Here is a 27,609-nt window from a genome sequence, read left to right as displayed (position 1 = left end):
CATGGTAATTAATAGATGTCTTCCTGAGCTGATGCAGTGACCCCAGTGCTGAGAGAACACATCGCATCTGACAGCTACACCTAGACTTCTATGTCTGATGATTCAATGTGATTTAAGAATGATACAGAGCGAGGCTGGAGACATAGGCAGGGGCTGGATCAGAAAAAGACTTGTACCAGATACTGAAGAATTTTCAAGGTAACACGAAGCCAACAAAGAGCCATGAATAAACCATCTTTCTTTCTGGAAGATTTGGATTTTAGACTTTATGTCTGGCAACGTTAGGAGGAGTCATCTGAGGACAAATGAGACTGAAAGCAGCAGATGCTTTGGACACTGCTAATCATTGTAGGAGGGTAGTGAAGAGGAAGATTCTAGGATGACCACCAGACAGATCTCTGGTTTGGATGACAGTGGTGAAAGGTTCTAGCCACTGAGATAGTAGATACAGGAAGAAAAGCATGTGTAGGAAAAGACGATGAGCCTTACTTGGTGATATTACACTGAGGCCCAGGGGGACATGGAGATGCTGTGGTGGGTGGTGCAAACGAGGTTCCTTCCTCCTTGTAACTAGCACACATTGACTGGTCAGAGCAATAAATATATCTTCACTAAGAACCAGATATTACATTCCAGATAATGGTGCCCTGCTCTTATTTTCTATTACATTACACACTTTGGCAAGTATTGTGTAATGAAAATTTGATTTTCTTCATTTGCATGATTGTAATTTGTGTGTATTTGTATCATATTTGTAGACACAAAATGACTTTGGGTCCAAGCTGCTAACATGTGACCTTACTTAGGTTATTTACCTTTCTTAGACAGTTTTTCCATCTATAAAATGGAGGCAGTTGCCTCAGGACCGAGTGCCCAGGTAGTGCTCATACGTACTCAGTCATGTCCGACTCTTTGCAACCCCATGGACTGTAGCCCGCCAGGCTCTTGTATCCATGGGATTCTTCAGGCAAGAATACTGCAATGGGTTGCCGTTTCCTTCTCTAGGGGATCTTCCCAACCCAGCGATCGAACCTGTGTCTCTTGCATCTCCTGATTGGCAGGCGGGTTCTTTGGGACAGAGTAGTGTTGATAATTTCATCTGTTTTGTGGTCTCCTTTAGCACAGCTCTTCTTTGTGCCTTGTTGAAAAACGAAGGCTGTGATCTGTGTAGACTGAAGTTTGAGAATCCTACTCTCTGCAGCCTTGGATTTGAGCTGGAAACACCAGCTCCAGGATGGCTCCTGAGCCCAACAAGAAAGAAGAAAATGGAGCCAGAAACCGATCTTTATTTTGTAGGGCCCGAGGTGTGCACGAGTGGCGTGAGGATGTGGCGAAAGCCCCGAATGTCAGGCAAACGAAGCCTCCATTCCCTCACTGTTTAGATGCCAAAAAGCAAATGGGGCAGCACAGAGTGAAAGCCCAGCTCTTACCTGTTGCATTTTACTACCACGCTTGATCTGCCTGTTCGCAATTCCCAAAGCCTGCAAGTTCCATTACAAATGTGTCTGGACTCAGATAACCCTGAGTCCCTTCCAGGAAGCCTCTGCCAAGTGGAATGTGCCCAGCTCTGCTGCAGTACCCAGAGCTATTACTTCATTAGGTGAATGCAGGGAGTAGCCTTTTCTCCAAACTGCAAGGCAGTCTTTTCAAAGACTGCTCTACCCAGTGGCATTGGCCGCATCATGTGGAAGCGTGCAGTGCAAGGTAATGGCAGGTGGCTTCTCAGCCCAGACCTCACGGGTAAGGATGTTTGCCACCCAGCCGACTGTTCCTGTTCTACATGAGGCCTTTTCACTCATTAGGCTTCACTGTCAGGAAATAAAATGAAATTAAAGAGAAGAATGCTCCCTTCATTCTATTATTCCAGCTCTGGGAATGCAGTCTGAAGCAACGTCATATCCTTCAGCTGCACAAGCAGCTTTGAAGTCTATCAGCTCAATTTAACTTATGCTTTTCTCTGGGAAGGATGAAATAAGCTTTTCTGGTGTGAGATGTCCTTATTTCAGCATTCATTTTCTTCCGTGGAGATGACACGTACAGTATTAAACACCTTGCAGACTCCAAAGGCAATTACTTCTTGTCTGGGTTTCCAGAATGGGAAAGTTATTTTGTTTAACTAGATTTCTAACTTGATGTTAAATCTTTTTCATTCTCCCCCACCCTTTGATTTTGAATGACCGTGGGATTAAATGTTGAAGGGAGAGGAACTTTATAATTTGCTGAATTTGTCAGCAGCACATTTAAACTGTGTTCAATTTCATCTGTAAGAGAGAGTGACTTAGCACAGAGACCCCTGGGTTTGGAGTGCTTTTATCACAGAGCAAAGTTGGACTTCTCTGGCAGTTCAATGGTTAAGACTCCATGCCTCCAATAGGGGGTGTTGGTTTGAGCCCTGGTCATGGAGAAGGCAATGGCACCCGACTCCAGTACTCTTGCCTGGAAAATCCCATGGGTGAAGGAGCTTGGTAGGCTACAGTCCATGGGGTCACTAAGAGTCGGACACGACTGAGCGACTTCACGTTCACTTTTCACTTTCATGCATTGGAGAAGGAAATGGCAGCCCATTCCAGTGTTCTTGCCTGGAGAATCCCAGGGACAGTGGAGCCTGGTAGGCTGCCGTCTATGGGGTCACACAGAGTCGGACACAACTGAAGCGACTTAGCAGCAGCAGCAGCAGCAGGGAACTGGAATCTCACGTGCTGTATGATGTAGCTGAAAAAAAGAAGAAGAAAACAGAGCGTAAAATGGAGCAAAGTTGAAATCTGCACCTTATATTTCTAGAGCATCAGACTAAGCTCTGAAGTAGGACCAGCATGGCCACATTCTTATCGAGGACTCCAGGCTTACAACCAGCTTCATTACATCCGCTGGTGTTCACTCAAAGTTTAAAGGTTAGTCACTCAGTCATGTCCAACTCTTTGGCACCCCATGGACTGTAGCCCACCAGGCTCCTCTGTCCATGGGAACTCTCCTGGCAAGAATACTGAAGTGGCTTGCCATTTCCTTCTCCAGGGGATCTTCCTGACCCAGAGATCGAACCCGGGTCTCCATTTGAGCCACCAGGGAAGCCCACCTGTTCTCTCAGCTTTGGCCTTAATAATGGGTGTGCTTTATGCATCACTACTGAAGCAGTTGTATCCACCTTCATTTGGTTCTGGAGTTAGGAGTCAACCATTCAGAAGAACGTGAAGCAGTAGAACTTATATCATCTTCCAGGTTCTGTGCCCCGTGCTTTGCCTGCATGCTGTCTGGTTTCAGAAAACTAGACCTGAGAGGCAAAGAGAGCATCTTGGGGCATCTCCACCCGTTCAAACGGATTCCTTGGCCCACTTGAATCTCCACCTGATTCTATTGACAAGGGTGTGACAGTGTGGATAGAGCTGGGCAGGTGTTCCTTAGGAAATACCAGCTCCTTGTGCCCTGAGATTCAGGCCTCAGGACTGTGTCTCATCAGCCTGGCCTTGACCAACTGCCAGCACCACCAGGATGGTACAAGTGAGGCAGAGTTCTAGAACTCAGAGAGTCAGGAATGACTTAAGAGAGAGATGCTATGTTGCTGCAAGATAATTATTATAGATATGATGCTGAGTACCTCCTAGATTTCAGAGCATCGCTTTTGCTACCAGCAAGGTGAACAGCCCAGATTGACAGCACTGGAGCAGAAGCAGCTGGTGTAAAAACGGCAGCATTGCCTAGTCAGTGGGCATGTAGATGTGCAAAGATGTGGGTGTTTTGTAATAACAGAACCAAAATTTTGGAGTTTGCTAACGCATATGCAATTTTTAGTGAAATAGGTGATAGGATCTTGACTGACTCCCAAACCAAGAAGTTCTTGTCAATGTATTTGTCATACCAATAAAAACATCTCAAGTGATGTAAATGTGCTGGGTCACTGTCACACCTTCCATGCCTTTTCTAGGCTGTATAAGCTGTGTGAGCCGCCTCCCCCGGTTGGAGAAGAATGACGAGCATCTTCAAGGAACCAGACAAGCAGAAGCTTCTGAACACTGGATGAGACAAAGGACGTGCTGGCTAAACATCCTCCACTCAACATAAAGAAATGGACTTTTTTCTCTGACTCTTTCATCATGCTGTAAATAACTAATGTTCAGCTTATACTTAGATGTTTGTGCTGGAAATGGATAGAAGTCCATTCAAACAACTCAGCTTCACAAACTGATCTCTCTCTGTGTTAACATGAATTATTCGTCCTGGAGATTATATGAAAAAAGATCCAAGATGAAACATTAACCATTGTGCCTCTTTTCCCATTTATTGAAATTACCATATTGCGTTCGCTTTTCATCTTCTCCAAATGGAGCATGTAATGATGGATATTTCCACTTGAAGAAGCCTGTCATTGGAGAGCCTGGCCACGCTTTCCAGGTGATCACACAGAGATGTGGCAGACGGCAGAGACTGGGCGTCCTAGGTTTTTGGTCTCCTGCTTGCCTCTGAGAAAGTCATTTGCGGGTGAAAGGTGAGGAGCGTCCTTTACTCTTTTTCAGTAAGAGAAAGAGTATTTCTCAGTAGAGGAGAAGAGCGCTGATGGAGGCCTCCAGCAGCATCTTCTTCCAGCTGCTTTCAGGGATGCTTTCTGCTTGTGGAGAGTTCCAGTGAACCAGTGCTGTCCTTGGTCTCTGAAATGAACATGGCTTCCTTGGATAATGAGTCCTGAAGCTGGGACATAGGTGTCCAGGGGTGGGGAGAAGCAGGGATTGGGAAGGATTGGGAGGACGACTAGGGTGAAGCAGGGGAAAATAATCCTATTAAAAAACTCAACCTTTGAATTTGAAAGATACCTGGAACTCTCATTCAGGCTTTCATATGAGATGTCGGACTCTTAGAGAATACACCATACTGAGTGTGTTTCTATCAAGGTAGTATATGTATAAGATGAGAAAATAAAGCTTTATTTGTTGAACTTTAAAAGGACTATTAGAGACCTTGATAACTTATGAAAGTACAAGGTATATTCTATTTTCATTCTAAAGTTTACATAATGTTTTTCTGTCTACATTGATAAAATATTAATAATGTTTCCTTAGCATAGTGAAAATCATAATATTGATTTTAAGTCTATAATTTTTCAAAACAGTTAAATGCCCCTGCTGTGATTGTGATACTTATGTGGATTTAGATTAATTTTCTATATGAAAAGCTTTCCGTAAGTAAAGTATTTACAAACCATTGTTAAATTTTAATTTATGAAATTTGCTAATAGTTTTCAAACTCATTAAAAAGCTTTCATCACTAGCAGTTGTGTATTCAATAACAGAAACACTGTGTTATGTGTACACGAGGTCTTCGTGTACTGGTCAAGGTAATAAATGTTCTTTCACATAGAAGCACTGAAGACTTTCATGATAAGTACATATTTATAATGAAAAATAAACCGACATCAGAGTTTTCAGACAAAAAAGTTGAACACTTTGAATTTAATGAAGATATAACCTTAATATAAATATTTACATTAAATATGTTCTTAACTTTCAGGGCTTTAACATTTTTGATACTATTGCCAGTAATCCTGAAGTTCCATGAAATTAGTAAATTGTGGTGTTCCTGTTACCGACAATTTGATTACGTTTAACATAGGAATAATGAGTGAGCAAAACTGATTAACTAGCAAGTATTTTTCATGTTGTCATTGCTGTTCTCTGATCACCACCCTGGAAGCCATATTCCTTGTCAAAGGTATGAAAGAGCCTCCTAAACATTTCAGTCATACTTTGTATTTCATGGGAGAAATTATCTGCTATTGTAGTATTTATAAATTAGCATACTTTAAGATTGCATCTCTGTATAATAGAATGTACTCAATACTATTTTAAGGGTTATACATGGTGTAAGTGTACCATCTATTAATGCTTGGCACTTAATAAAAGCTCAAGAGTTAGTGATGACATGGTACCATCAATCACTGTGATTTTTTTATTGTAATGAAAGCTGTAGCTAAAACCTAAGTAATTTCTATGTGCCAAGCAATACCTCCAGGTGCTTTGCCATAGTTTCTTGTTATTGCTTCATTAATCCTCATAGTGATGTTTTGAGGTGATATTCTTAGCATCACCCCTGTTTTACAGTTGAGGAACTGAAGCCAAGAATGGTTCAATGACTTGCCCAAGATCACATGGCCAATAAGTGGTAGAACCAGGATTTGAGTGTAGGAAGTCTGCCTTCTTAATACATTATGTTACTTTTCCTTATTAATACAGGAAATGTTATAATACTGCCAGTTATTTGTTAGTAAAGTTGGAGTTCTGTGTGCTGTGGGCCATTACATTATACATGTTATAGTAAGAAAAAAGTGAATGGAAACATATAAAGTGCCTCTAAATATATGAAAATCACAGGATATGCTGGATATTTTGCCATTCTGGATACACATTATGAAGTAACCTAATGCTATTGCAATCTGAAAAGACATGATTTATTCCTCATAATTGAAGATAACAGTTTTAGATATGTTTTAAAAGTCTTGAATAGTACATTATATAAAATCTCATTCCAAAATAGTGGTGACAGCAGAAAATCATGTGAGTGAATGAATAAGGACAACTCTTCAACACCACGATGTACCTCTGTGTGACAGTGGACATTCAGCTGACCTTGAGCTTTTATACGGGCTCGGGCATGTTCAGGGTGGTATGACCATAGGTTGGCCTTGATATGACCATAGACTGACCTTGAGTTTTTAGAATGGGTTTACCTAAGTGCTCACATACTGTTCTGCAGCCAGTGTACCTTTTAACGTTACAGAAGCCTGCTAACAGTTCTCCAGGCTTTCCCAACTTTGCAGTTGTAAGTATGGACCTCTGCCCCTCCACCTAAAACAGAAGGGTGTGCCTAGAAATGTTGGTTCTTAATATGGGGCTGATTGATAAATGCTTAACTAGTAATTCGTGGTCAAGAAATCTGAAACATTCCATTGTACCTTATAAAGTTTTCTTATTAAATGTGAAAAATTAATATTAAAGGTATGAGTAATTTGAGGAGACTAGAATTTTACACCTATTTCCATTACATTTAATGAAAAAGAATGGAAGAAAGAAAGAAGGAAGGAAATAAAGAGGGAGGAGGAAGGAAGGGAGGGAGGAAGGAAGGAAAGGACTTTTGTACTGGGTTTACTTATACTGGATATGTAATGTTGAATTTAGAATCTAAGCTTTATTTTATGAACCAGTATCCCCATCTTAGGAGTCTCATACTATTTTCTGTCTTTTCAAATCACATTCTTCTAGTGATTTAGATTCTCTCTGCATTCAACGGCCACTCTTCTTGCAGCAACAATGTTCAATTTAAAGTTAGATTAATTTCTCATGATATTATAACATATACGACATTGTAATGATATTGGTTCTGACTCGATTAATTTAAATTTTGTGATGAATTCAGAACAGCATGATACTGACCTTGGCATTAACTGTGGAAGCCAAGAAAATGAATGGATAAAAAAATTCTGAGTGGCATATTAAGTCATTTAGGAAAACAAACTATTTTCTACTCTTTGGACACATTTTACCAGCAAAACTAATTTTACTGACTTGGAAGCATTCCTTTGAGTTACTGTATGTATTTGAAAATAATGAATGTGTAATTAGAACACTACTCTTTCATTAGTTCATATAGTTCCTATGTAGCATGGTTTAGTGTAGAATAGAAGGCATATTTTTATTCACCTATATATTCAGTAAAACATAAAGTTGAAATTTAAAATGACTAATCTTAATTTAAGTCATTTTCATTTACCCTTTACTTTAAAGGTCATTTTTAGATTTTCTTCACTAGCTGAATTTACAAATAGTGAAACTAACCTTTAGCAGGTGATTAAATTGCTTCTGAATTTTAAAATTTATGTTTAATTTTTAAAGGCTTTTTAAGTGAATTATCATACAAAATGATAGCTCAGTTATGATCCCAACGTTAGTAGTAGTTATTTCATTAACAGGTGTATATATTAATCGATTTGCTGAATGAATTGTCAGTTGTCCTATGTAAGTATGAAGGCAAAAATTTTGGAAACGGTTTAGGACCATCTGAACCTTGGTTAAGGAAAATATTCTGCATTTTATAAAGTTTTTCACATTTAGAGATGAGCCTCAGAAAAGTTTCATCCTTTATGAAGCAGACAAGTTGGGATAAGCTTCCAGCAGGTGTCTGGACCAAGAATGGGCTCAGGCTGATTCCTTTACATACAGTGGCCACAACCTTTGAAGGTGCTGTGATTCCATAGTAGTTATTGTGGTTAGTCTTTTGTTTTCGAAGAATTTTGCTACTTAAAAGTTTTGCTTTTAACAGTAATCTCAGCGTTCATTTTGCCAAGTTGTGCTTGACCTCCTTCACTCAGGATAGTTCGCTTCTCTCACTGAGAAGACATTTCTGAAGTCTACTAGGTATACTAAGAGATAAATATATATTTTATATACATATATTAATATTTATAATGTTCTGTTTTTATGATAATACATTATAAAAATGACTTAGATTCTTCTGTCTTGTTCTGTATGAAGGTATGAAATATGGAGTGGGTCAGTATATTGAGTGTGTGTCTAAATATGCCGTAAGTGTCCCTGGTAGGCCATCTTTTGATCACTGGCACTAGTCTGCTACTTAGTCTGGAGTCTGTTGATCTGGCTTTGCCATCAGAGGTGGTTGATTAAGAACAAAATTATTGGATTCTTAAATGATAGTTCTAGTAGAAATAGAAAGCTTTGAACAGTTCATTTGGGGTCAAATAACAGAATAAATATTATCCACTCATGTGTTCATTCAACAAACGTGTTTGAGAATTCACTTTATAAAAGGCACAGTTGGTGGGCTGCCTTTATGCGTTGCATGTATTTGGTTCAAAAATCTCAGTGTCTCCTCCGCGTTAATCTCCTTTGTGTCTTTTTCCTGTAATGACGTTATTTGTAATGCAAACTTATTCTAATACCATGTAGATATATATGTTGTGTGATTTCAAGAATACTAAGTTGATAAAATGCTCTAGAAAGCATACATTTAAACTTAAGTATCTAATCCCTCAAGCAAATTTACTAGCGTTTCAGATGAATATATATTTTTGTAACTGCCAAGTAAATGAGTAGAACATAGCTTTTTTGTTTAAAAATATTTTTATAAGTATGCATTTACACAGCATTCATTATTTTAAACATTAAAATATCAAGTGGGTTCTATAAATAGTGATTCTTTTGAATATATCCATATTTAACATTGTATAACACCCAAACTGTAATGACAAATGTCATATGAATATGTTATTATAGTAGTGTGTTTTTTCCTTTGTAAAATATATGTAACATAGTTTGAATCTCTCAGTATTTTGTGCATGGTTAAAATAATCAAGTGTACTGTGTATTTTATATCATTTATTTTTGTCTGCATAAAAGACTAGAATAGTAACATTGTATCATGAGTCAAAAATAATAAAGTGAGATGTAATATGACCATTTCAGTTTCTATCCATTTAAATTTAATCAATTCCTGTTGTGTTTTCACTTGTTTAAGAGACGAAAATATGCATGAAACAGAGCTTTTCATCCTTTAAGAATTCACAAGCTCAACAGAAGAAACTTTGATAAACATGTGAAACAAATCTACAAATATGAACTAAGGTGAGTTGTAGAGACAGTAACTGCTAGGAAAAGAAGCTAAACAGGGGCAGGAAAGCTTCAAGGAAAGAGACTGTGTGTTCCTTGAATTAATGAGCCAGTCTGTCAAGGTTTATTCAATACCTGTTATGGATAAGCCCCTATCATGGTTACTGAGGGTGTTATAGATGCATATAATTCCCAGACTCTACAGTTAAATAACTTGGTAATATAAAGGATTATCACAGTGCACAAACTAAAATGGTAATTACCAACAAAAGGCAGTACACACTAATGAGAGATAGGACGATGAGAAATATGTACTATAGAAATATAAGGAATTTAGATTCAACCCAACATGTCTTTATTGGGCATCTAGAAATTTCTTAACAGGTTCCGAGCTAAGCTGGATAATTAGTCCTTAGAAACATATATGGCGATTGCTCATGTGGAGTTCACAACTCTAGAAGGGGAAGGCTAACCAGAAAACACAAAAACGATGAAAGTTGGCTAGGTCAGTGTTCAGAATGTGCAAGATTAAGCAACAGAAGAAGTGGACGCAACCTTGTAACAAGAACAGCTTGTACTGAGATGCAAATGTGCCAGATATTTTGGTGAGATGATGAGTAAATTAGTTTGGATAGAGGGTCAAGATTTGTGAATATGATAACTAATAATGCTGAACATTTTACCTGAGCTTTTGGCTGTTAATATAATGATTTGGGGGCCTTCCTGGTAGCTCAGATGGTAATGAATCTGCCTGCGATGCAAGGGACCTGGGTTCGATCCCTGGGTTGGGAAGATCCCCTGGAGAAGGAAAAGGCTACCCACTCCAGTATTTTGGCCTGGAGAATTCTGTGTCGCAAAGAGTCAGACATGACAGAGCAACTTTCACAAATAATGATTTGTATGAATTGTCTGCTTAGATGCCTGCACATTTTAATTGAGCTTGTTGCTTTTTATTATTAAATTATAAATTTATTTATATACCAAAAAAAAGAATATTTATGGATGTGATTAGAGAGAGATATAGATTGAAAAGAAGGTTGGATCTGGATGGTATAGGTGTCTCAGTGCCAGGCTAAGAAGTCTGGACATTTTACAGGGAAGAAAATTGAGACATCTAGTTAATAGCAATAATAAAAAATTACAAAATTCCAGTGAGAAGTTTGAAAAATTTGTATGCTGTTGACTATATAGACCACCTCAGAAAAGTGGAAGGAAATAATCATTGGAGGAAGCAAAAATCAATAACTACATTTTACCTTTTGGAGATTGCTGGTATACTGAGATCGCAAATTTAATACAGTAATAAGAAAAACTGACATGAACAAATAGAGGTTATTTGTTTTAGAGCAGCAGTCCAGACACTGGTGTTCCAGAGTCACTATTAGGTCGCTATTAGACACACATACAAAACGTATTTTGTGGTCAAAATTGATTTTAAGAAACACAGACTCAAACAGATTTTCTTTATCATAGGACTTCTCTGACCTTTTAATATGCTTATAAAAATCACAACTTTGGAAGAAAGAGGTGATGTGTTTCACAACTTACTAGAAGAGAGGACATGTTTCATAAAAGATTTGCTAATATTTTCTTGGAATACAAATATTCAGTGGAGCACAAAGTGGGAAAACTGTTCTAAAAACTTCATGATAACATAAAGGGGAAAAAAGGTGAACAAGAAATGGGGCAGCCATTTATTACGTTTGGTGGAGGGGGGTAGGTGGTAGGAAAGCTTTAAGGCTTAAAGGAAGAACTAATGACAATTTTTTTATATCTATTTTTGTTTTATTTCTTACTGAAATATAGTTAACTTGCAATGTTGGATCAATTTCTGGTGCAAAGACATTTACATAAATGAACAATAACAGTGGATTAGAATTAAAATCAGGCTGTGATATTGTCACCATTCATCCATGTTCATAACATTAGGGGCTTGGAAGAGCATATTCTATTCAAATGCAGACGTATCCTTTCTGATCATTTCAGCTTATAATGTGATGAGATGTTAGAATAGAGGATATTTTAGTGACTCAAATATTGATGGCACCAGTTTGCCATGTTTTCTGGACTAAATTTGTAATTCTGCATGGCCATGTCCAGGGTGCTTAAGTTAGATGACGTGAAGGTTAAAGACTAATTTTCTTTTCACAAAAAGTATTTTAAAATTTAGGTACATAAATCAAGGTAAATTGGAAGTGGTCAAATAGGAGACAGCAAGAGTGAACATCGACATTTTAGGAATCAGTGAACTAAAATGGACTGCAATGGGTGAATTTAATTCAGATGACCATTGTATCTAGTACTGTGGGCAAGAATCCCTTAGAAGAAATGGAGTAGCCCCCACAGTCAACACAAGATTCTGAAATGCAATGCTTGGATGCAGTCTCAAAAATGACAGAATGATTTCAGTTCAATTCCTAGGCAAACCATTCAATATCAGAGTAATCCAAGTCTATGCCCCATATACTAATACTGAAGAAGCTGAAGTTGAATGGTTCTATGAAGACCTACAAGAACTAAACCTTCTAGAACTAAAACCCAAAAAAGATATCCTTTTCGTCATAGGGGACTGGAATGCAAAAGTAGGAAGTCAAGAGATACCTGGAGTAACAGGCAAATTTGGCCTTGGAGTAAAAACAAAGCAGGTAAAAGGCTAACAGAATGCACTGTCATAGCAAACACCCTCTTCCAGCAGCACAAGAGAAGACTTTACACATGGACATCACCAGATGGTCAATACTGAGATCAGACTGATTATATTCTTTGCAGCCAAAGATGGAGAAGCGCTATACAGTCAGCAAAAATAAGACTGGGAGCTGACTGTGGCTCAGATAATGAACTCCTTACTGCCAAATTCAGACTTAAATTGAAGAAAGTAGGGAAAACCACTAGACCATTCAGGTATGACCTAAATCAAATCCCTTACTATTATACAGTGGAAGTGACAAACAGATTCAAAGGATTAGATCTGATAGACAGAGTGCCTGAAGAACTGTGGACGGAGGTTCATGACATTGTACAGGAGGCAGTGATTAAGACCATCCCCAAGAAAAAGAAATGCAAAAAGGCAAAATGGTTGTCTGAGGAGGCCTTACAAATTGCTGAGAAAAGAAGAGAAAGGAGAAAAGAAGAAAAGGAAAGATTTGAATGCAGCATTCCAAAGAATAGCAAGGAGAGATAAGAAGGCCTTCCTCAGTGATCAATGCAAAGAAATAGAAGAAAACAGTAGAATGGGAAAGATTAGGCATCACTTCAAGAAAATTAGAGACACCAAGGGAACATTTCATGCAAAGATGAGCACAATAAAGGACAGAAATGGTATGGACTTAACAGAAGCAGAAGATGTTAAGAATACACAGAAGACTATACCAAAAGCAGCTTCATGACCCAGATAACCATGATAGTGTGATCACTCACCTAGAGCCGGACATCCTGAAATGTGAAGTCAAGTGTGCCTTAGGAAGCATCACTACGAACAAAGCTAATGGAGGTGATGGAATTCCGGTTGAGCTATTTCAAATCCTAAAAGATGATGTTGTGAAAGTGCTACACACGATATGTCAGCAAATTTGGAAAACTCAGCAGTGGCCACAGGACTGGAAAAGGTCAGTTTTCATTCAGTCTTGACTAAGCAACTGAACTGACTTATTTTAAAATGTTAAGTGTGGGGTTTTCTAGACTGACATTGGTCTGCTATTTGAACATGATCTGAAGTGTTCCTGTTCAGTTGCTGAGTCACATCTGACTCTTTGTGACTTGTGACCCCATGAACTGCAGCACGTTAGGGTTCCTTGTCCTTCACTATCTCCCAGAGTTTGCTCAAATTCATGCTCACTGAATTGATGATGCCATCCAGCCATCTCATCCTCTGTCATCCCCTTCTCCCCCTGCCCTTAATCTTTCCCAGCATCAGGGTCTTTTCCAAAGAGTCTTCAGATCAGATGGCCAAAGTAACGGAGCTTCAGCATCAGCATCAGTCCTTCCAGTAAATATTCAATGTTGATTTCCTTTGCAGTAATACAAATATCTCTCAGATTTTTTGAAACTGTGTCTTGAAAATATGACTCCTTAGGTCATCTCCGATATTCCTTGGGATCAGGAATTTTTCACTGTTAATTCAAGTGCACACACAAGAAAAAATTCAGTATAAGACTGTCCAGAAATTCAGCAAGTCACAGAGTTCCTTGACTCTCTGCCCTTGACTCACTATCTTGCTTTTACATGGGAGAGACCTGTGAACTCCTTGTCAGAAAAGTGATGAGATATATTATTCCAGGGCTGTGTGCTGAGAGAAAAAGGCAGTGATCACCACATGATATAGTAGAGTATGCTGTTTAGGGCACGTTAGTGCAGAAGGATGAAGACAAGTGAGGATCTAAATGATGGTGCAAGAATGACTAAGGACATACAGGGACAGCTTGCCAGGAAATATTAGGTCTGTTAGAAACCTCTGCCACTCAAACTGCTCTCATGTTGACTCACAGTTAAAAATGTTTATCTCAGAGGTTAGAGGTTAGGATGTTACCCAGTTTTAGCAATGAGGGATCTGGAAGTTACTGGAGAAAATAGACTCAATGATGGTATGAAAAGTCTTATTTACAGTCTTAGAAAAACATATTTCAGTTTTCTCAACTATTGGTTGGAAGGATAAGCTTTCTTCCTACTTTTTTTTAATAAAAGAGTATTTTATTGAATTTGTTACAATATTGCTTCTGTTTTATGCTTTGGTGTTTCGGCTGCTAGGCCTGTGGGATCTTAGCTCCCCAACCAGGGATTGAACCTACACCCCCTGCACTGGAAGTCAAAGTCTTAACCACTGGACCACTAGGGGAGTCATCCCACTTTTTTCTAACTGAGGTGAAATTTACATAACATGAACTCAACCATTATAAAGTGTGAAATTCACTGGCTCTTAGTCCATCTGCCATGTTGTGTGTGCAAACATCACCTCTCTAGTTCCAAAGCATCCAACCACCCAAACAGGCTTTTATTAAGTTAAACTTTTGAGATAGGGCTTCCCAGGTGGCACTAGTGGTAAAGAACTCACCTGCCAATGCACAAGAGATGTGAGTTTGATCCCTAGGTCAGGAAGATCCCCTGGAGAAGGGCATGACAACCCACTCCAGTATTCTTGCCTAGAGAATCCCATGGAGAGATGAGCCTGGCCAGCTGTAGCTGATAGGATCACAAAGAGTCAGACATGACTGAAGCCACTTAGCATGCACACAAACTTTTGAGATAATTGTCTATTGATATTTTTGATAAAGTTTCAAAAGCAATTCAATGGAGAAAGGATAGTGTTTTCACCAAATGGTTCTAAGGCATTTGGACACCAATAGGTATAAAAATGATCTTTGAACTCAGTGTTATGCCTAATATGAAAATTAATTCAAAATGGATCATAGACATAAGTGTAAAACAGGCAATGACAAAACTTTTGGGAAAAAATATAAAACCTTTGAGATCTAGCGCTAGACAGAGTTCTTAAATTTGAGACAAGAAAGCATGATCTATAAAAAGAAAAATTGATAATTAAACCTTATCAAAATTTAAAACTTCTTCTATTTTAAAGCCTATGTGAAGACAGTAAAAAGACAAGTTGCAGACTGGGAGGAAATAGTTGCAAACTACATATTTGACAAATTACTAGTGTCTAAGAATATGTAAAGAACTCTGAAAAAAGCCAGTTGCAAAAGATTTCATACTGTATGATTCCATTTATATAGCTTTCTTGAAATGGCAAAATTAGAGAAATAGAGAACAGATTAGAATGAAGGAAGTATGTTGTGTGGCTATACAAGGGTGACAAGAATGATGCTTGTGGTGATGAGAAGGTCTCTATTTTGACAGTATTAATATTGACATTCTGGTTATGAAGCTCTACTATATTTATGCAAGACCACGACTTTTCAGGGAAACTGGGTAAAAGGCATACTAGCTCTTTCTGCATTATTTCTTACAACTGCATGTGAATTTACAACAATATTCATAAAAATTTCAATTGAAAATATACAATGAGTTTTAAACAGTTCTCACAATGGTAGTTTTAAAGGTAGTTGTATTGGTAAGGAACATATATTCCTGAAAATGAAATCACATTTTGAGATGTGGCTAAGAACATTATGCTTTCCTTCTCTATCTTTCCTCCTCCTAGAATTCATTCATTCAGTCATTCATTCAGTTTTTCATTCATTTATTCACTCATTGAGAAAGTCAACTGCACACACTGAGCACCCACTATCTGAAAACTTGGTATCGGAATTGAGTATCATGCCGCCCTCAGGGCCCCTTGAGAAGCTCATATTTTAGAGGTATGGTGAGCCTGTGTACTGAGCACATTACAGTACTCTTGATTCAAGGGCCGCTCCAGCAGTTAATAGCTGTGTGACCCTGGGCAAGTTACTTATTTGACTCTCAAAATTCTCTGAGCTGTAAAACTATAATAATAGTGCCCCTTACTTCACAGAACTGTAGCATGTATTGAATGAGATACTGTAGGTAAAAATTTAGCACTACACCTGGTACCTAGAAACACTCTATAGTGTTCGTTAGATAACAGAATATTAAATGTTACTATAAAATACAGCAAAGTTAGGGAGAAAGATCTACTCTCCAAATATTCAGACAGATGGCTTATTTGGGAAATAGGAAGATAGAATTGGAGGGGATAACTGTCATTTGAAAGCATGGTACGCCAAGTAAAGGAGTTCCCAGTTTATCTTGTGGGTGGTGGTGAACCTTTGGAAGTGTTGAAGCAGGGCAGCAAATGATCAAAATTGCTACATTCATAGCAGTGCAGTTAGAAGGCTGTTTTAATAAACAAAATTGAGTTTCTCAGAGTGGAATTCTCAGACCAAGTTTGTCAGAATTTCCTGAAGGATTATGATTTCAAATTGTGGTGCTAGAGAAGACTCTTGAGAGTCCCTTGGACAGCAAGATTAAACCAGTCAATCCTAAAGGAAATCAACCCTGCATATTCATCAGAAGGACTGAGGCTGAAGATGAAACTCCAATACTTTGGCCACCTGATTCAAAGAGCTGACTCATTGGAAAAGATCCTGATGCTGGGAAAGATTGAGGGCGGGAAGAGAACAGAGTGTCAGAGAATGAGATGTTTGAATGGCATCACCAACTCAATGGACATGAGCCTGAGAAAACTCCAGGAGACAGTGAAAGACAGGAAAGCCTGGCATGCTGCAATTTATGGGGTCACAAAGATTTGGACATTGCTTAGTGACTGAACAACCACAAAGCTTAGGGATTTCATTTTAGTAAGCTTTTCAGGCAATTCTCTTTGCACATTGGGGTTTGAGAATCACTGGTTTAAAGGAAAGTGATGGAATTCATAACAAAAGAGTATCACAGAGAGTAGAGAAGAAAAGATGTTTTGAGAAATATGTAGGAGGTATATATTAGCAACATGTGTTAATTCATAGTATGTGGGAAAGTAAATTAAAAGAAGGAATCAAGGACACCTCTAAAGGTTTTAACTTGGACAGTTGGCCCCCATAATAAGGGAAGGCAGGATGAGTTGCAGATTTGAAAGAAAATAAAATATAGTTGGCCCTCCAACTATATATCCACAGGTTTCAAATTCACAGATTCAATCAACTAGGGATCCAAATTACTCTTTAAAAATTCGAATAAGTTTTGAAAAGTGAAACTTGAATTTGCTGCATGTCAGCACCCCCTTTAACACATTTACATTACATTTACAACTATTTACATAACATTTGCATTTTATTAGGTATTATAAGTAGCCTAGAGATGATTTAAAGTATACAGAAGGATGTGTATAAATTATATGCAAATACCATGCTATTTTATTTGAGAGACTTGAGCATCCTGGATTTTGGTATGCGTAAGTCTTGGACCCAATCTCCCATCAATACTGAAGAACAATGGTATATGCATTTTGCAGCATGTTGAATTTGAGGACTTTCAGATGGAGATAGCTAGTTGTCCAAATAAAGCAATCTGTCTAGATTTTAAGTAAGAGATGAGGATTGGGAAATCTAGGATATATATGGGAAAAATAAGGCCACCCACAAGAACCCATGGAGTTAGAAGCTGAGGATAAAATTCTGGGACACTAAAATTTAAGCAAAAGAAAAGATGCTGTGAGTGCAATCCCAAGGAAATATTTTAAGTGACTGAGAGAAGATTCAAGAAATAGGCTGGTTTCCACATAACGTTGATCAGAGTTCCCTGTGCTATACAGTAGGTCCTCCTTCGTTATCCATTTTAAATATAGCAATGTATACATGTTGATCTCAAACTCTGCTTGATGTTATGTGGCAGCCTGGATGAGAGTGGAGTTTGGGGAAGAATGGATGCATGTATCTTAGTATGGCTGAGTTGTTCTGCTGTGCATCTGAAACTATCACAATATTGTTAATTGGCTATACTCAAATATAAAATGAAAAGTTTAACAAAAACAGAAATAGAGTGGTCATGGAGGTCAGAAACGTAGAGGGGATTACCAAATTCATAGTCGTAAGTAGATTAGGAAGACAAAAAGAACAATTAAAATCCTTAATTTTTAAAAAATTTTCTTTGTTTCTATATGCTTTTTGTAATACCAAAAAACATTTTTTCAAAAAGAATTATGACCGTTAATCTCACCAAAGTACCTATTACCAGCACTTTTGTGAATATATTATATAGATTATACAATACCGATATCCGTATTAGCCCAATTCTCTCAGTGTGAGTCAATTCAGTTCAGTGGCTCACTCGTGTCCAACTATTTTTGACTCTATGGAGCGCAGCACCCCAGTCTTCCCCGTCCATCAACAACTACTGGAGTTTACTCAAACTCATGTCCATTGAGTCAGTGATGCCATTTGAACCAACTCATGCTCTGTCGTCCCCTTCTCCACCTGCCCTAAATCTTTCCCAGCATCAGGGTCTTTACCAATAAGTCAGTTTTTCACATCATGTGGCCAAAGTATTGGAGTTTCATCTTCAACGTCAGTCCTTCCAATGAATATTCAGGACTGATTTCCTTTGGGATGAACTGATTGGATCTCCTTGCAGTCCAAGGGACTCTCAAGAGTCTTCAACACCACAGTTCAAAAGCATCAATTCTTCAGCACTCAGCTTTCTTTATAGTCCAACTCTCACATCCATACATGACTACTGGAAAAACCATCTAGCTTTGACTAGATGGACCTTTGTCAGCAAAGTAATGTCTCTGCTTTTTAATATGCTATCTAGGTTGGTCATAGCTTTCCTTCCAAGAAGTAAGTATCTTTTAATTTCATGGCTGCAATCATTATCCGCAGTGATTTTGGAGCTCCCAAAAATAAAGTCTTTTCAGTGTTTCCATTGTTCCCCCATAAATTTGCCATAAAGTGATGGGACCAGATGCCATGATCTTAGTTTTCTGACTTTTTCACTCTCCTCTTTCACTTTCATCAAGAGGCTCTTTAGTTCTTCTTCACGTTCTGGCAGAAGGGTGGTGTCATCTGCATATCTGAGGTCATTGATATTTCTCCCATCAACCTTGATTCCAGCTTGTGCTTCTTCCAGCCCAGCGTTTCTCATGATGTACTCTGCATACAAGTTAAATAAGCAGGGTGACAATATACAGCCTTGACGTACTCCTTTTCCTATTTGGAAACAGTCTGTTGTTCCATGTCCAGTTCTAACTGTTGCTTCCTGACCTGCATATAGGTTTCTCAAGAGGCAGGTCAAGTGATCTGGTATTCCCATCTCTTTCAGAATTTTCCACAGTTTATTGTGATCCATACAGTCAAAGGCTTTGGCATAGTCAACAAAGCAGAAATAGATGTTTTTCTGGAACTCTCTTGCTTTTTCCATGATCCAGTGAATGTTGGCAATTTGATCTCTGAGAGGTTCCTCTGCCTTTTCTAAAACCAGCTTGAACATCTGGTAGTTCACGGTTCACAAACTGCTGAAGCCTGACTTGGAGAATTTTAATCATCACTTTACTAGCAAGTGAGATGAGTGCAGTTGTGTGGTAGTTTGACCATTCTTTGGCATTGCCTTTCTTTGGGATTGAAATGAAAACTGACTTTTTCCAGTCCTGTGGCCACTACTGAGTCTTCCAAATCTGCTGGCATATTGAGTGCAGCACTTTCACAGCATCATCTTTCAGGATTTGAAATAGCTCAACTGGAATTCCATCACCTCCACTAACTTTGTTCATAGTGATGCTTCCTAAGGCCCACTTGACTTCACATTTCAGGATGTCTGGCTCTAGGTGAGTGATCACACCATTGTGATTATCTGGGTCATGAAGATCTTTTTTGTATAGTTTTTCTGTGTATTCTTGCCACCTCTTCTTAGTATCTTCTGCTTCTTTTAGGTCCATACCATTTCTATCCTTTATTGTGCCCATCTTTGCATGAAATGTTCCCTTGTTATCTCTAATTTTCTTGAAGAGATCTCTAGTCTTTCCCATTCTATTGTTTTCCTCTATTTCTTTGCATGGATCATTGAGGAAGGCTTTCTTATCTCTCCTTGCTATTCTTTGGAACTCTGCACTCAAATGGGTACATCTTTCCTTTTCTCCTTTGCCTTTCACTTCTCTTCTTTTCTCAGATATTTGTAAGGCCTCCTCAGACAACCATTTTGCCTTTTTGCATTTCTTTCCTTTGGGGATGGTCTTGATCACTGCCTCCAATGTCATGAACCTCCATCCATAGTTTCTCAGGCACTCTATCAGATCTAATCCCTTGAATCTATTTCTCACTTTGATTTAGGTCATACCTGAATGGTCTAGTGGTTTTCCCTACTTTCTTCAATTTAAGTCTGAATTTGGCAGTAAGGTTTTCATGACCTGAGCCGCAGTCAGCTCCCATTCTTGCTTTTGCTGACTCTGTTGAGCTTCTCCATCTTTGGCTGCAAAGTATATAATCAATCTGACTTCAGTATTGACCATCTGGTGATGTCCATGTGTAGTCTTCTCTTGTGTTATTGGAAGAGGGTGTTTGCTATGACAAGTGCGTTATCTTGGCAAAACTCTGTTAGCCTTTTACCAGCTTTGTTTTGTACTCTAAGGCCAAATTTTCCTGTTACTCCAGGTATCTCTTGACTTCCTCCTTTAAGTAATAGAAACCAAAGTTTGAGTGACTAAAGCAAAACATCAGAAGGATACAACGAAGCTGTTAAATGTTGTAGGCTAATCTCTAGGGAAGTTCCAGCCCTGGGATTAAAATGATGTCATCAGAAATTTCTCTTTGTTTCTTGACTTTGCTTTCCTTTGTTTCTGCTCCTTTCTCAGGTCAACTTTCCCTTGTGCTATGCTTCGTCACTCAGTTGTGTCTGACTCTCTGTGACCCTATAGAACGTAGCCCCGCCAGGCTCCTCTGTCCATGTAATTCTCCAGGCAAGAATACTGGAGTGGGTTGCTATTCCTTTACCCAAGGGAATCTTCCCAACCCAGGGATAGAACCCAGGTCTCCCACATTGCAGGCAGATTCTTTATTGTCTGAGCCACCAAGGAAGCCCCAGCTCTCCTTTAGTGATAAGAAATTGGCCACCAGCAACACTACGCTTATATTTCACACAGCTTACCACCTGCAGTTGAAGAGAACTCCCCAAAAGTTTCTGCAAAATACCTGCATTGTTTTTGATGGTGTAGGCTGAGTCATATGACTTCCCTTAAACCCGTCACTAGAGCCAAGCACATCGCTGCACTCTCACTGGCAAGACCAGAATCACACTGTCTATCTCAAAGAATAATGAAGGCTGTCAGGAGATTCCCTAAAGAATATTAGGGTGATGTTACCACAAGCAGAAATGGATGACCACAAACGGCTATGGGGATAGTACTAGAGTGGTCATGTGCCAGTCTTACTGTTGTTCATACACTACATTGTGTCTGACTCTTTGCGACACCACAGACTGCAGCACACCAGTCTCCTCTGTCCTCCTTTATCTCCCAAACTTTGCTCAAATTCATGTCCTTGTGTCAGTGATGCTCTCTAACCATCTCATCCTCTGGAGACCCGTTCTTCTTTTGCCCTCAGTCTTTCCCAGCTTTATAGTCTTTTTCCAGTGAGTCAGCTCTTTGCATCAGGTGGCCAAAGTATTGGAGCTTCAGCTTTGGCATCAGTCCTGCCAATGAATATTCAGGGTGATTTCCTTTAGGAATGACTGTGCCAATCTTGATTATATGCTTTATCTTGCAGTGACAGATCTATCCGTGTGTTTCCTCTGCTGTGAATTTCCTGATCTTTTAAAACTAGGACAGGAAAGTAGTTATCTTTACAAGAGATACTTGATCTAGAAGTCAGATTACGATAGGTTATATATTGAGCAGAAAAGGAAAACAAGGCAGCTATAGATCATTTTTCTTATCAAGTTTGTAGAAAGGGAAGGAGCTATAGTTTGACAAGGAAGGCGTATAAAGATTTTGGGTTTTGTTTTTGTTTTAGATTGTAGGCAGAGTATCAGTGAAGATTTATTTTTCTATTAAGAATGAAAATGCTAGATTTTTTTCATGTAGCTTTTCATGATAAGGAAATATAACTATCCATGTATTGGATTTGTTTTATTTGGCTTTGTTCTCTGGGTTCTGTTATTTAACTGTAAGTCTCTAATGTGATGTTAACCTTGGGAGAGACCATGTTTTGTGGAAAAATGGGTTTAGGAGTCCCAGTGCATATTTTGTAAGTTAGTGATCTAGACAGAGCTTCATATTTTATATCAGATCTCATCCAAGAATTGAAAAGTTATCAGTATGACTATCTAAAGAATTTAGTTGCATTCTGAAACACTAATATTTAAATTGCACACATTATTGTCCATAGAATGAAAGCATTCTTTAAAAAGTAAGCCAAATGATAATCTTTGGCACACAGTTTTGAATTTAGATCTAAACAATGGATGGAGTGTGATTCTGAACTTATTCCCTGACCATTCTTTCCTTACTTTGGGGATAAAATTGTCAGAAGTAAAAAAGCTAGATTGTTCCCAGGAGAGTGTTCACTGGATAAATTAATAATAAATATTTCTGGTCTTGAACTAGAACTTTAAAACTGAAATCCAGAAAGAAATATGTCTTGTGGCACTCTGAGTAAAAGATGATGAAGCGCCATCATACAATGTTTTCACATCTGACATTATAAATCATGAAGACATGTAAGAGGCATTGCCTTTAGCTTTGCTCGTTTCTGGGGTACATTTCAAGCATCTTTTGGAGTGATGTCCGAAAGTAAAGTCCACTGTCACTTTATTCCTCAACCAGAAGAGAAAAGGAAAAGGACTGTGATTAAGTTTCATTTTTCCTAGGACTGTTTCATCAAAGTCTATGACATTAGCTAAACAAAGTTCTCAGATGCCTGAGCCCTGGACGACAGACTGCAAGTGATGCCAAACTCATCTTTAGAGAATAGGCAGAGTGAAAAGTTATCTGAAATACCTTATATTAATATTCATATTGGCATTAGTTAAGGGAATGGCTGAGAAAAATCAGTTGTTTAGAAAACTTTAAAAGTGATTGCAACTTCTGCCAGTGCTGATGGCAGTAATCTCATTTGAAAAGTTAAAGGTGAATCACATCTCCATTTCCAATACAGAGACAGTAGAAAATGACATCCCAGAAAGGAGCAGTATGATATCAGTAAGGTGATGTATTTTCTACAAACAAGGCAGTGCTAATTCTATGACTGGCATAAAGAATGGGAGGCAGGAAGTGGGGGGTTGGGAGTGAGGCACAAGAAGGAGGAGATACATGTGTAGTTATGACTGATTCTTGATATTGTTCAACAGAAACCAGCACAACATTGTAAAGCAATTATCCTCCAATTGAAAAAAAAAAAAAAGCAATGTTTCTGATCTTAGCAGAGTGATGGGGGTTAGGGGATTGTATTGACCATGTCTTTCATTTTCTGCATTTTGATTTTTTTGTTGTTATTTTGGTGTTTTTTGTTTTTGTTTTGTTTTTTTTTTTAAATTTTTGGCCATGCTGGGTCTTCATTGTGGCATCAGGGCTTTCTGTAGTTGGAGCAAGTGGGCTTAGTTGCCCCACGGCCTGTGGGATCTTAGTGCCCCAATCAGGTATTGAACCTGTGTCCTCTGCATTGGACACCTAACCACTGGACCACCAGGGAAGTCCCCATTCTGATGTTTTGACAGCTGGAGCTTTACTGACCCTGGAGGGTCTGCTCCTCCCAGGATGACTCAACTCTTTGAGACAGTAAACAACTCACTAGCTCCAGTGGTTTACAAATGCAAAGCAACCCAGGCAGAGCCTATATTCCCACCATCTTATTTATCAGACTCCCCAACTTGAGCCACTCTCCCCTGCTCTAATCACTGCAGGGTCAGGAACCAGACCCTAGGGACACCCCTTACTCCAGAGCCTGCTGAGGTTAGCCCAAGCCTACTTTCCCTTCCTCACATGTTTCTTCTCAGAGAAACCACAGTAAAGGCTCTTATTCCCATGTTCCCTCCTCTTTCTTCTGCGTCCTGACCAACCCTGGTACCTCCCTCTATGGCACAAACGTCCCTCCTCTTGAGAACTGTAACAAACTATCTTTTCAAAAGCAGTCCTCTCCTGATCTGTTGGCCTCATCATCCCTGAATAATAATAAAACCTACTTTTAGGCTTCCCAGGTGGTTCAGTGGTAAAGAAACCGTCTGCCAATGTAGGAGATGCAGGAAATTCAGGCTCAATCCTTGGGTCGGGAAGATCCCCTGGAGGAGGAAATAGCAGCCCACTCCAGTATTCTTGCCTGAAAAACCCCACCAACAGAAGAGCCTGGTGTGCTACAGTCTATAGGGTCCCATAAGAGCTGGACACGACTGAGCGACTGAGCATGTATCTTTAAACAGGGATGGGGGTATGGGAGGTGACAGGAGTTAATGTCTTAGAATATGTGGAGAACAGACAGTAGAGCTCTATTGGATGGTTACATTGTCCCCAGTACCATTTGTGACAATCCTGGTGGAGTCTCTTACTTTTAATGGCTTGAAGGCATCTCCTTGGGGGACCCCAAAACTCACCAGCATCATGTACTGTACTTTTGTGCTGGTAGGCAGTTACTTTCAGTTAATTTGTTGGTTACTTTGTTAATGACATGTTCACAGCTTTGGGCATAGAACCGGATGACTTTTTTTTCTAAGAGAACCAAGGGCCATTTGTTTATTTAAATCATGTAGTGGGTTAATCTATATGTGGGAAATAGGAGTCCAGTGGTAGTTCCTAAGTCTACCTCACCATCAGAATCATTCACAAAACTGTAAGACAAACATGTACCTTTTCCTAGGCTTCCCACCCAGCTTCACTAAATAATTCTGGTGATACCCATCAGATGTGAAAACTCTAAGAGAGTATAGCTTAATCCAACGCTTTTTAAACTTTCATGTGTGTATACATCCCCTGGAAATCTTGTTAAAACACAGTTTCTGATTCAGTGGGTCTGAGTCAGGACTGAAATTGCATTTCTAGTGAGCACACATTTTGAGTAGCAAGGACCAGTGCTCAATGTACCCGGGGATCTTGTTTAAAAATAAAGATTCCTAGAACTTCCCTGGGAGGTCCGGAGGTTAACACTCCATGCTTACGATGCAAGGGGCGTGGATTCAATACTTGGTCATGGGAACTAAGATCTCACATGTCAAGCAGTGTGCTCCACCCCCGAAAAGGAAATACAAAGATTCCTGGGAAGTTGCCTGGAGATTCTGATTCAAGAGTGTGGGCTGCACCTAGGAATCATCTCTGATAATTTTATCATCCGATTATTGTATCATCTAGGATATAACCTGCTGAACAGAAAGTATCCGAGTGTCATGTAATAGAGATGACAGCCATAATAGAAAGACTTTATTTTTAATGGTATGTGTTAGCCCCTCTGTGTGCCAGCACTGTTCCAGGCTTTGAGGCTAGCATGATCAGTTAAAACAGGAATTCTTGCTTCCCATGTGGGGGATGGCAAACAAAAGAGCAAACTTCCCAGTAGCTACAATAATTCCACGGAGTGGTAAGGGCTTTGAACATTATGAAGCACTATGGTAAGGAGACCGCATCCTAGAGAATTGCTGCTGGCCACGAGAACAGCAAAAACAACAGTGACTGTGATGAAAAGGACGGTTAGCATCTGGGAAGCAGATAATACAAGTCAAGCAGTGCTGACGCATTTTCTATGTGTGATTCTGTTGTTTTCCTGTATCCAACGTAGGACAGACCGACTGTTGTCTTCATTTAACACCTGATGCAACTGAGGCTTACAGATATTTACTAACTGATCTTTCAAATTTTTTTCAATTGTGATAAAATATCCATAATATTAAATTTACCACCTCAACTACTTTTTATAGGTTTTCCTAAAGTTTATTACTCTGTTGTTGTTTGGGTTATTGCTCTCCATGGTTATTTATTTGCTTGTTTTTAACTGGAGTATAATTACTTTACAATGTTGTGTTAGTTTCTGCTGTACAACATGAATCAGCTATATGTACACATCTCAACTGTTTTTAAGTATAGAGTTCACAGACATTGTTGTGTGACCCATCTTTGTAATTCTTTTTCACCTTGTAAAACTGGAATTCTGTGTCCCTTCAACACTAACTCCCCTGTGCCCCCTCCCCTAGTCCTGGCAACCATCATTCTGTGGTCTGTCTCTATCAATTTACTATTCCAGGTACTTCATACAAGTGGAATCATACAGTATTTATCTTTGTGTAACTGGCTTATTTCACTTAGTACAATGTCCTCAAGCTGCAGCATGTGATGGAATTTCTTTTGTTTTTAAGGCTGAATAATATTCCTCTGTATGTATATGTGGCTGAACTACGACAACTCCCTTTTGCCAGCTCCATCTTGGACCCATAGCCCGTCCCCGCTTCCCTTTCAGCATGATTGAACATTCTCAGGTGGAGCTAGTGGTAAAGAACCCGCCTGCCAATGCAGGAAACATTAGAGATGCAGGTTCAATCCCTGGGTCAGAAACATCCCCTGAGGTAGGAAATGGTAACCCACTCCGTTCTTGCCTGGAGAATCCCATGGACAGAGGAACCTGGTGGGCTATAGTTCATGGGGTCACAAAGAGTCGGACATGACTGAGTGTCTAAGCAGGCAAAATTCATAGGTTGAAACATAATCCTCAGTGTGATGGTATTTGAAGATGGGGTCTTTGGGGGCTAATTAGATCACAAGGATGGAGCCTTCATGAATGGGATTATTGCCCTTATAAAGAGGCCCCAGAGGGCTCCTTCACCTCTTCTTGTGAGAACACAGCAAGAGGCTGGCCCTTGAGGAACCAGGAACTGGGCTTTCACCAGACATCGAATCTGTTGATTCCTTTATCTTGGACATCTCAGCCTCTAGAACTGTGAGAAATAAGTTTCTGTTGTTTGCAAGCTACCCAGTCTTGTAAGCATTTTGTGGTATTTTGTTATACCACCCAGAATGGACCAAGACACAGGTTTGCTTGGTTAGAAAGACACAGAGCAAAAGCCTTGCCCATCACTACAACAGTTGCCATATTGCCCCTATTTGTTGGTTCGCTCAGAAAATAGTCTATTTTCTCCAAGTTACTCCAGGAAATAGTCTTCATGCAGGCAGTGTGGAGTAGTGGGAAAAAAAAAAAAAAACGTAAATACACACGTGCATGCGTGCTAAGTCCCTTCAGTCCTGTCCAATTCTGTGCAACCCTATGGACTGTAGCCTGCTAGGCTCTTCTGTCCATGAGATTCTCCAGGCAAGAATACTGGAGTGAGTAGTGATGCGCTCCTCCAGAGGATCTTCCTGACTCAGGAATCAAACCCACATCTCCTACGTATCCTGCATTGGCAGGTGGTTCTTTACCACTAGCGCCACCTGGGAAACCCATGTATATATATACACACATACAACAAAAACTGTGTACAGACACTAGCTAATCAGTTACCTTGGCCAACTCAATCTCTTTAATTCAGTATGGATGTATAAATTAAATAAAAAGATGGAAAGTGCTGAAAATAACTCCTAGCACATAGTAGTATTTAAGACATGCTACTTTCCTCTGATAGATCCCTTTTCATTTTTCCA

The 27,609-nt window shown here is 39.2% G+C and overlaps 1 protein-coding gene across 1 annotated transcript in view; it reads left to right on the top strand.

Annotated features, from left to right (window-relative positions):
- Positions 1 to 9,455, top strand: part of PREX2 (phosphatidylinositol-3,4,5-trisphosphate dependent Rac exchange factor 2) — a 305,631-nt gene extending 296,176 nt beyond the window's left edge. The window contains exon 40 of the mRNA XM_018058434.1: positions 3,920 to 9,455. Within this exon, the coding sequence (XP_017913923.1) occupies positions 3,920 to 3,965 (46 nt within the window). The 3' untranslated portion in view covers positions 3,966 to 9,455. The remainder of the gene's footprint in view (positions 1 to 3,919) is intronic.

This window comes from Capra hircus, chromosome 14 (assembly GCF_001704415.2).
Source record: "Capra hircus breed San Clemente chromosome 14, ASM170441v1, whole genome shotgun sequence".
NCBI classification, from domain to species: Eukaryota; Metazoa; Chordata; class Mammalia; order Artiodactyla; family Bovidae; genus Capra; species Capra hircus.
This window is presented reverse-complemented; position numbering and strand designations above follow the sequence as displayed.